At 33.4% G+C, this 11,745-nt stretch overlaps 2 protein-coding genes across 2 annotated transcripts; one reads left to right on the top strand and one right to left on the bottom strand.

Annotated features, from left to right (window-relative positions):
• Positions 1,995-3,476, top strand: LOC109344889 (UDP-glycosyltransferase 84B2-like). The gene has a single exon (XM_019583614.1). The coding sequence runs from the start codon at positions 1,995-1,997 to the stop codon at positions 3,435-3,437; it is 1,443 nt and encodes a 480-aa protein (XP_019439159.1). The 3' UTR covers positions 3,438-3,476.
• On the bottom strand, positions 5,558-11,490 carry LOC109346399 (triacylglycerol lipase 1). The gene is made up of 9 exons (XM_019585936.1): positions 11,221-11,490; positions 10,992-11,108; positions 10,180-10,320; positions 9,436-9,546; positions 9,201-9,344; positions 9,073-9,113; positions 8,880-8,956; positions 7,029-7,124; positions 5,558-6,073 (listed from the first exon to the last, which is right to left on the bottom strand). Exons 1-9 carry the CDS (start codon positions 11,380-11,382, stop codon positions 5,751-5,753), a joined length of 1,212 nt encoding a protein of 403 aa, XP_019441481.1. The 5' UTR covers positions 11,383-11,490; the 3' UTR covers positions 5,558-5,750.

The raw sequence follows: 11,745 nt of genomic DNA on the forward strand, positions 1-11,745 counted from the left end.
TAGAAAATGATATATATTGATATTGTAATAGTTTTTACATTATCATTGCATTATGAACATTATCTTTTAATCATTATTAACTCTTAAATAAAAGTAATACAAATAATTATGGATGATGTACATAATGTATATAAATCTTTACACTACAATTATGCATATACATTCATGTGTATATATTGTTATTCATGTATATATAATAAAAAATTAGAAAATCAATAATACTTTCGATTAAAGAGATGTCATTACTATGTACAAAATTTAATATACACAAATATAAACATGATGAATGGGTGATCGTAGGATGAGTCTGATCATTTTTGTCTCTTAACAGTCCTAAATATTAACTGAGTCTAATTTTTGAATAATAACTCAACCCTAGACCTAATAAAACACAGTCATATTTTGGTTCAATCAAAATTAGGTCAAATGTGAGTAGAAAAGATCGAGTCATACTAGTCCATTTCCAGATGATTTTTCCTATAAAATTTTGTGCAAGTAATTTAATGGTTGTAACATTTTTTATCACATAATTCATGATTGAATGATTTCCTTAAAAAATTATACATAATTGTATTTTGCTTATATAAAAAAACTGAGGGAGTACAAGTTTAATAACATTAATAATAGTAACGATATTCTTATATTGCAAGTAAAACTGATATAAAAAAAGTGTCCAAAGAAGTAATAAATCACTGATCTTAGTAATTTTGGATACTAAAAAATCTTTGCGTATGGAAGGAAAGAGAGAAGTAAGGAAAATCTTTGTCTTCTCATGACAAATAATATGGGAAACTAAAAATAACCACGAGACAATTAAACTAAGATGGAGTAATAATTATTATATTATTTATGATTTTTTTATTATAATTTTTTATGAATTTTCCTTCTTCTCGAATTTATAATATCTACAATTTCCATTGGCTAATCATCAACGCTATTACAAAAAGAGAGACCAAGTAATAAAACAGTCACCATTGTTCTAGAATACACCTTATTAAAAAGGAAAAGAATCCTTTCCTAGCGAAAATTTATTGCTTTTGAGTTACGTAATTATGTATAAAAGTGTCATCATATCATATAAAATTGCTATATCATAATATTTGTTTTTATTTTTTTATGTACTCCTGTCTAAGGAGTGGATCCTCACAAAATAAATATTCATAAATATTAAAAAAGAATATTCTCGAACATAATATAGACAAGTTATTATTTTTGTTTTTGTATTTAAAGGTGAAAGTGTCATTACATTATATTTAATTTAAAAGATAAAAATGTAATATTATATCAATTTTTTTTTTGTTTTTTTATACTAAATCTACTAGATAGGGAAAAAGATTAATTAGCATTAAATGAAATGTAATATTAATTGCTATGTAATTTTTGTTTGCATTTAATTACTTAAAGTTTTTCTTAAAAATACTTTATTTTTCAAATCTATAATTTGGAGGAGTGAGATTTCTCTTCTTCATGAAGAAGACAATTCTACTTTTCGTGCATTTTTAAAAAATAAAAATATAATTTCAATGTAAATTAAAGTATAAAAATGTTATTGTTTTATGGTTTTTTTTTATATTACCCTCCTAAGAGGAGTCTTGTTCAATTTGGAGTGCTCTTGCTTCCAGCAATTACAAGTTCACCCTATTAGCATTTACTATTAGACTTTGCCTCATTGCCAGAGGTCAACAAAAGCTTACCATTATGATCGAGCACCCTCCAAATTAATATTAAATCTTAAATGTACAAAAATGCGAACTTCCTTTTGGTAATATAGAACAAACTTGGAATGTAATACCTAGAGAGATTTGAATATATAGTTATGTATTAATTTATTTATTTTTAATCTTATATGCTCCTAAAGTCAGATTCAACTTTTTACATGACAATAGTTCAGTGTCCATCTATATATTACACTAGACATTATGTGATGCTTAGTGTTAAAACCTTTTCTAAATCAACCATCAAAACTCCATAATAATAAAAAAGAGGTTCAGATTATGGGTTCTAGTGAGAATAATAATAATAAAGAAGAGGTTCATGTTTTGTTGGTGGCTTTTTCAGCGCAAGGCCACATCAACCCTTTACTCAGGTTAGGAAAAAGCCTCCGTAGTAGAGGGCTTCATGTTTCACTCGCCACCACCGACACACTTTACCACCGTGTCTTCAAATACACCACCAACGGTGGCGACTCCTCCACCGTCCCCACTTCTATCACTACCAATGGAATCGAAGTTTTTTTCTTCAATGATGGTTTTCAAACCGATGGAGAACGTGCAGCTGATGTAGACAAATACATGGAAGGTATAGCAAAATATGGACCTATCAACGTCTCCAACATCATCAAAACCCACTTCCTAGATAGTTCCAAAAAACTAGCTTGCATTATCAATAACCCTTTTGTTCCATGGGTAGCTGATGTAGCTGCTGAGTTTAACATTCCATGTGCTTGTTTTTGGATTCAACCTTCTGCTCTTTTTGCCATATACTACTCTTTCTACAACAACCTTAACACTTTCCCCACTCTAACTGACCCTAACATTAGTGTCAAGTTACCAGGTTTGCCCTTGCTTGAAACACAAGACCTACCTAGTTTTGTTCTCCCAACAAACCCTTTTGGAACGTTCCCTAAGATTTTGTCAAGTGTGTTCAAAGGACTAGAGAAACTCAAGTGGGTATTCATAAATTCATTCTATGAGCTTGAGAAAGATGTCATAGATTCTATGTCTCAAGTATTCCCTATAGCCACGGTGGGTCCAGTAGTCCCACCATCGTTATTAGGGGGAGATGAAGATTCAGACGTTGGAATTGAAATGTGGAAGCCAGAAGACTCATGCATTGAGTGGCTTAATCAAAAACCTGATTCTTCGGTTATATATATATCGTTTGGAAGCTTGACTGTGTTATCTTCTGAGCAAAAAGATAGCATAGCTGAGGCTTTAAAGAAAAGTCACCACCCTTTTCTTTGGGTTATAAAAGAAGAAAACAAAGAGCTTCCACTACCAAAGGAGTTCCTGGAAGAAACGAAAGATCGAGGCATGGTGATTCCATGGTGCCCACAAACCAAGGTTTTGGCTCATCCTGCAGTTGCATGCTTTCTAACACATTGTGGTTGGAATTCAATGTTGGAAGCTATAACTGCAGGGAAGCCAATGATTGGTTATCCAAAATGGACTGATCAACCCACCAATGCAAAGCTTATCACTGATGTGTTCCATACAGGGGTTAGGCTGAAACAAGATAGTGATGGATTTGTTCCATGTGAGGAAGTTGAAAAAGCTATTGAACAAGTTCTTGAACGGCCAAGTTCCGAAGAGTTTAAGAAGAATGCGGAGGAGCTGAAACGTGCTGGAAGGGAGGCCGTGACTGAGGGTGGCTCATCTGACCGGAATATTCAGTCTTTTGTTGATGAGATTCTTGGTAATAAACCGATTGATCATTGATGATGTGAGCATTCAACATTGGTGAACACATCTAATATCATAAATTTTGTCTCTGTCTCATGCCAATGAAAATGAAGCAAAAACAATAATAATATTAAAGATTTAAATTTTTTAATTGGAACAAGACAAGATTTAAGATATCATATATTTTTTCAAACTTTGGTGGTTCTGAAACTGTTTCTTGATAGGACCAGAAACGGCATTAGTATTTTTTATGTTAATTGAATGTTGAGTTGTTTTCCTAGTTTTGAATTTTCTCATATTTGTAGGTCATGAGTCTCATGACAGAATCATAATAAAGTAGACCTATTACAAACAATGACAATGATATGACAAAGCAGGCTTTCAAAAAAATCGTTTATTCTTTATTAGTTTCACACGTGAACCAAGAATTATATGTTATGGACTTTGTGTGAAGTGAACTTCGCTACCATGGTTGAAGGGAAACGTTAGTTTTCACTTTGGATGTGTTAGAGGGCTTTTCTAATAATCAGTTGGTCACGGAGACTCAATATGTGAATGAGTCTAATGCACCTTGCGTTTTGAGGTATTTGCAAGATTTTGCTCAAATTAACCAGGAATGGAATAATATGGATATAGATCTATTGTCCCGAATCATGTTTGTAAGTCTATCTCAAACCAATTAAAACAAAACAAAAATAGAACAAATTATATTTTGATTAATTCGTGACAGATTCAAGATATGTTTCGAGAAAGTAGATTATTTGTCCCATATAAGATAAGTGTAAGCAGGGAGAAAGATTAACATAGCTCAAGTCCCCAATGGGTGGTGTAAACTTATAATTGATATTGGAGAAACAAATCATCTTTAATATTGGAGAGTGTTATATGATCATGTGTCCTTATTAGAGAGATACCAGCCCAATACTCTTTTAGTCTATCCTTATATATTTCTACTTAGATTGATGCTTCCTAAGTTTGTTTATGGAGAGATTCATATACCGGATAGGCATTACAGATGGTTAGATTCAGTTAATGAATGATCATTTTACACAATTACTGTCTCTTTGGATTAAAAAAATCCAAGTAAGCTTCTTATATGTGCTATCGCCTGTTTATAATGTGTGCTAGACTTAAACAGTGTGTACATTTAATAGTAATAAAAATATAATTAAAAAGGGTTGACTTGTATGATATGAGCGCCCAAGGTTTGTGACTTTGTGAGGAGCTTCACTTAAAGAGGCTTAAGTAAAATAATATTAGCGCCCAAAGTTTGTACTGTTTTTAAGGTCTAACCTAATCTACTTGAAGGTCTAACTTGACATCTAAATCTACTTAAAAACATATTATAATATAAGATATTAGAGAAGAAGATACGTAGGCCTTAAGGAATAGTCTAGAAGGCTTATGTATCTACGAATGGAGATGAAATAAGGGATAGGTACATATATATGAATGAAACTAGAATGAGAATTAGGTACATCGGAAGAAATAAGAGGAATATGGGTTAGTTATTTAGGAATCAGTTTGTGATTCCTATAGATATCTCTTCAACTCACTTTTCTAACCACATAATAAGAATTTCAGGTAAGACATGTGAATAAGTGATGAGGAAAAAAAATGTATACACTAAATAGCTAAGAATTTTATAAAGTGTCAATCTAGCATCTGAATAGGATTCCTTTTTAGTATTAGAGAGTTTAGTATTGGGAATGTAAGGGGATGAATTTTTTGAAGTTATTTAATTCAAAAGTAAATTAAAATTTGAAATATTGAAAATTTACTTTTGCCACGTATAATGATTTAAACTATGTATTGGTCTCTCCTATAAAAGAAAGGAGCCAGACTCTTAGCCTCCACCATTCATTTTCACTTATCATTGACTCATCAAAAAAGTAATACAAATGAATTATATACTGACGTATAAAATTTGTATTTATATAAATATTATACTCATAAGTCAATAGTTTTGTCTTTTGCATATAAATTTTAAAGATTCATACAAATATATAATAAAATTACATAAAATCAGCATATCAGGCTTATTAGACTTTTCGGCCTAGACTATTAAGTTAAATAGGTGCTGGAAAATTTAATTGCCTTTCATGTGTAAAAGAATGGTTAGAATCAGTTTGGAAATATCAACATATTCATCATTACATAATCAACATATCAACATATTCATCATTGCATCATCATCATATTCATATCAATATATTCATCATCTTTACACAGAACATGAAGTGGACATCACAGCATATTAATAGTACACTAACTTTACAGAAAAAGTGGAATAATCGGTGGAACAATAGGACATTAAATCACATCCATCATACTGAAAGGAAGCAATCTTCAAATGCTACTAGATTTTCCCAATGACTTGAAAAAACGAATCATGGGGTCATAGAGATCTTGTTTTGCTCGCAAGCTTAAAATGAAGTCAACATGACCATAGTTTTCAAGATAAACCACCTCCGGTGTGGATTGCAATTCCTTGAGTGTGTGCTGGAAATCAGTTATATCTGCTAAAGCATCATTTCCCCCATAAGCCATCCACAGAGGCAGTGATTTAGTTATGCTTCTAAGATCGAATTTCGGTGGGTTGGACGTGCCATACACTTTCAGATTTTTGAGTATTCCATAATCATACTTGGAGAAGGTACCTTTGCGGATCACTGGTGTACATATGCAGCCATCAGTCAGAGACAGTATCATTAAGAAGAAATCACAGCACATGTTTACACACCATCATATTAAAAGTAAAAGCCAGATAGAATAGCACAAGTGAAAGTAGATAATCAAACTTGAAATGTACTTCCAGCAATGTCTAAATGGAATTCAAAAACATGCCATGGGAAATAATCAGATTTTGATTAATAGAAGACTCAGTCCACCATAGGATGTTTTATAGTGAGGCAGGTAAGTGATGGCAGCTGCAAACTAGTAACTAATCATTGATTGCGCAGATATGGTCTTTCGCAATATAAGCACTTCATGCACAAATAAGAATATATTTGACACTGGTAAAAGAATAATATATTTTTAAAGAAAGAAAGAAAATGTAGTAGAATATGTTTAACCAATCTAATTGCAAGTTTGTTAATACTGGCCCATGAGACGAAATCATCAAATTCATCCTACTATCCAAAGCATACATTTTTAATAAGCATTACTTTGATGCATGCTGCTCAGTCCTAAATTGGTTCAACCATACTCATGAGCAGATAAACAAACTAGGAATTATAAAAAAATAGTAATAATAGTAGAACAAACAAACAAGAATTGAGGTTGAAAGGCGACAAATTGCCTTCATCTCCCTGACTTATATTTTTCAGGAGTTCAGACTTCAGACCTATTTTGCAATATTGATTCTCCCCTCCCTGCAAAGGCCCCTTTAGCTACTTCACATCATGCAAATGCTATGATCATATTATCAGACATGATGAAATGAAAAACTTCGCCAATTATAACAAATAGTAATATTCACAAGGAATAGAACCAACAAGGAAACAACACTAAATTATGATTGGCAGCTTTAGTTACTGCTGCTTAAAGCAGTATCATATATTTGAGGCTGCCACAACACAGTTGTCACTTAAAGCTATCAAATGAAGATAAATGTGTGCTTACTCTGGAAAAGGTGGCACAAGTTTTTGGAGGATGATGGGTGAGGTTCTTGTTCAAGATAATAGGCCACACGTGAGTCATTGAAGCAGCAATTCTGCCCTGAAATTTCAGTGAAGTTCCTTATGACTTCGTAAAAGCATTTATCAAAAAAAGAAAGAAACAAGAAACACAACATAATAAGGGAAACATGTAGAGAGAGCTAAAAGAGCAACTTCCAATTACTGATCCAGATGGGTCACTGAAAGTCAATCAGTCGGTAGACTACTTCTATTAGCTATTAAAGTGAGAATATCTTTTGTACTATGCTGAGGCCTTCAATGTAAACATATCTGAACAGTTTGATCTCCACCTTCAGTTTAAGGTAAAGCCAATGAACTGATTGCAATAGGAGGAATTTTTAAGGGAAGGACACTATTGGTTTGGTTTATTGATTTAACATATTTATTATTACTCTCTTTCATAAGCACCTACAAAAAGAAGAATGTTAGACTTTGATCTCGTGCATCAAGAAATTCCATTTGATGAAACCATGAACTTCTACTCCACATATTGGATAAACACCATAATTTTTTGCTTACCACAATAAAAATCAAATCAAATGACCATTTATAACACCATATCCACAGAACTGACACCATAATGCCAGTCCTGTTGCCTTTCAAGTATTTTCTAAACAATTCAATAAATAACTGAATTTCTACAATGGACCTAGCTGCTAGTCTAGGACTGGCTGAAGCAACAATAAACTAAACTAAAGATACTTTCTTGATGGACCTTTTTAATATACTATATTATCCTTGAAAGTTGTACCAACCCGGAAATGACACCATGGAACATCTGAGATAATGCACATAAGGATTCCCACACACACAAAATGCAATATACTTAAGTCCAAAGTCAATTCCAAGAAAAAAGTTAGTGGATGACAATGATTTAATGATTTCAATTTTTTAACTTCGTTACTGAAAATTTGAACACCCTGACTTACAGGGGCCATATGTCTGTTGCCACACAATCTTTTGACTAAACTTAAAATATAAACTCTTAAATCAGAGAGGGCTCCCCCTCTACACTAGAAGATACAGACTTCATATAATATCTCGAACTAAACGATTCATCGCTAAATTGAATGGTGGAGAAACTTCTAATAGTTACAGTTTCATTTGAATCAAGTTGAATTCACTTAAAAAGTCATCCATTAAAATTATAAACCCCTAGCACTTTTGTAGGAGGAGGTATCGTGGTTTCTCAAAAAAAGCAGTAACAAATCAACTTATCTTCACCAAGTGGTGAGTGCTGAGAATACAATGGGAGGGAAAAAATTGAGAAAGCGCTTCTGCAAACCTAGAGGAATATTCTCCACATATCTTGTGCATTCACCTAAGCCTATGTCTATGTATCAAGTTATTAAATAAAGAAACAAGATGCCCCAGCCTCAACAAAAGATACATAGACAAGCTAACAATAGTCTATCCAACAGATAACATACGAAGTCACTGCCAGTTAATCGTCCAGAGACTGGAAATAGAAAACTCCATTATGTGAAGATTATTTGGATTGAATAAGTGGACAAGCTAACAACAGTGTATCCAACAGATAAAAACAAAGTAATCCACTGCCAGTTAATCCTCCAGAGACTGGAAATAGAAAATTCCATTATGTGAAGAAGATTGTTTGGATTGAATAGTTTAGCACTATCTCAAATACAACAGACTGGAGTTCTTCAAATCGGTGAAGACAATAACATTTGTAACAAAGAAAGCAGCAAGAAGTTTCACAGCCTAGCATGTGAACTCAAAGTCAAATCCTTCTTAACACAGACACACAGACAGAGAAAGTGTGAGAGATGGGAACCTGTTATGGATGCCAGCATGTCTTCACAACTAAGGCCGGTATCACATATGGAAACCAAGAGACTGGCTCCCCATTCGCTGAAAATGAGGTAAGAAAAAACGGTGAACATCTTTCTTACCTTACTAGATATAAATTGAAAAACATATGCAAAAGGAAATGAGAAAACAAGACAGATGGAAAATTGAGACAAAACCTTTTGAAGTTCAGTTGATGAACACCCATATCAAGAATAATCTGAACAAAACCAAGTAATCATTTCTCATCTCAAAGGTCCACTTTTACATTGATGAGTGAACATTAATAGAACAAAGAAAGGAATACCTGATCAATGTGCATGCTAACCATTCTAAGTACAAAGGGTGCACTGACATGATCTAAGTACGATATTGGAGATAAAAGAGCTGCAGCTTCAACCTTTTCTACTATCTCTGGTTGAGTAAATGCAGCCAGAGACATAATTGTCCCCTGGAAGGATGAAAAATATATAAAATGCATGCTATAGCAACCACCACATAGCAGATTAGGTAGGGGGATGATGCACAGTAATGATAAATACCTGAGAATGCCCAACTACAAATAGCTTTGAGTTTGTTACTGAATTTATGTAATTTATCATTTCTGCAAGATCATACAGGGCTAATTCCTCCCAACTCCAATCCCAAAATTTCTACAAAAGGTCCAAAGCTCAATTAGTCACAGGACACACATCATAGACATTGTAAAAAAGTATTACAAACTCCGACTTTAACCGTTCTACCAAATATAGTTGTGCACTAGTGAAACAAAAATATTAGAATCTACACGAATATGATTAAAAATGAAATAGTGAATGGTTTTCACAAGTTTAATGGGTATCAACAGTCTCTTGGAGAATGCAATGCATTGCTTCTTCCCCATCCTCTACTTCCTTCTTCTGATGACTATCAGTGCTTCCTTTTCTGTGTTCCTTGGGCCCGTTTGAATACTCAAATTGGTGATGAAAATGACTAGTTTCAGCTCCGAAAATAATTCAATGGTAAGTGAAACGGTGCTTAAAACATTCAGCAACAAATCTTTCAATTATTTAGAATTATTAAATGATATAGCTTCTTCAGTATGATCTCATTTTTATTAGTAAATGCCAATAGTTTTACTTAATACACATTCAGAACATGCATTATAAATATTTTCAAAATTACAAATTGAAATTTTGGTGCTTTGATTTCATAACTAAACATTTCAATCTTATCAAATACTATCACATGTAGCTGACAGACACTCAATATACTGTAAAAAATGAAGGACGAAGCAAGCAACCCACCTTTTTCTTCTCTGATAAAGATATATGCCCATGGCTCCAACGTGTTCCTCGCACATTTCCTACCCAAACGTCAAAACCATGATCTGCAAGGATGAAGCCCAATGATTGTTCTGGATTATTTAGAAACCATGCATCCCCTGCCTGATCATATCAACTAGCATCCATAAATAAATGTTGACATTCAATCAAATGGTTCAAAACTTCAAATGCAACTCACACTAAAAAGTGTTAAAGAAATCACCTTCCCCTAAAATAAAATAAGTTAAAATATAATGCAAATGTCACAAAAGAGTAAAGTTTTAGGACTAACTCAAACATTGCCCAAAACCTCTGCCAATAAGACAAAATATCCCGAGTAACAACATTTTGGAACTTCCTAGTAAATTGGAAAAAATATCAAGTATCAACACACACTATTGTCAAAGAGGCTGCAAACCAAGTCGGGGCCCAAAGGGATAAGGGAGAAATATGAAATTGTGTAAAAATTGAAATGAGAAAAGTGATACAACTAGAGTAAAGTCTAGCTTATATAATAAAACATTAGTAACTGCCAAATAACGGATTTTGTAACTATCTCCTATATCTAACTGAAATGGTAAAATAACTGAAATTTCAATAAAAAGCAGAAAGAGATATATATATATATGGAGTGTAAGAAATTTTTACGGTATCCGCCGTTCATATTTAATTTTAATTGACTATCGAATAAATAAAAGTAATACAAATGAATTGTAGATAAGTCTTTACACATAAAAAATAGTTGCATCTGACATGGCAATGGGAAGAGTAAAATGAGAAGATGGTGACGTTACCATGAATAGGCCATGTTGAAGAAGAATTGGAGGACCTCGTTGAGGAGCAGAGCCAAGACGAAGAGAGGAAGAAGAAACACGTTGAAGACCTAACAAGAAACCATCCTTTGTTTCAATCTGAAAATAATAACATTAACAACACCACTTAGTCATAATTGAGAGTGAATAATCGAACGAAATCAAAAACTTCAACAAATATTATTCAATTTAAGATATGAAATGGCGTTACCATATATTCAGAGCAGGGGTAACCGGCGGGGAGAATGAGCTCGGCGCACATACTCAGCTGTTGTTTAGGGTGGCCGCCGCCGCCGTCGAAGCTGTCGGCGATGATTCCAAATAGTATGGAGACGGTTATGGCCAACGCCACCAACCACCTCCTCCTCGCCATCCCCGATTCTTATTCTCTCTGTCGCTCAAATAGTAACACCAATATAATGCTAGCGGTTTTTGACTTTGATGCATAATCCGTCACGCGCTATCTGAGAGCGCGTGATTCGTACAGCTCATGTATATAGTAATAATACCACCACTCTATGATGTATATATATTTTTATTAATTTCTGTTCTTAATAGCCTATATCACTATCCTATGACATGCTTATAATCAATTTGGTAATAGTAATTTTCAATTATTTACTTCTTTGTATATAAATTTGGTGTAGTTGTTGGTTGGGAACGTTTCATGGAACGCCTCAGCGGGCTGAAGAAATGATTTTGGCCGGCACCAACCACCACAGGGGCAGTGATGATG

This window comes from Lupinus angustifolius, chromosome LG04 (assembly GCF_001865875.1).
Source record: "Lupinus angustifolius cultivar Tanjil chromosome LG04, LupAngTanjil_v1.0, whole genome shotgun sequence".
Taxonomy (NCBI): domain Eukaryota; kingdom Viridiplantae; phylum Streptophyta; class Magnoliopsida; order Fabales; family Fabaceae; genus Lupinus; species Lupinus angustifolius.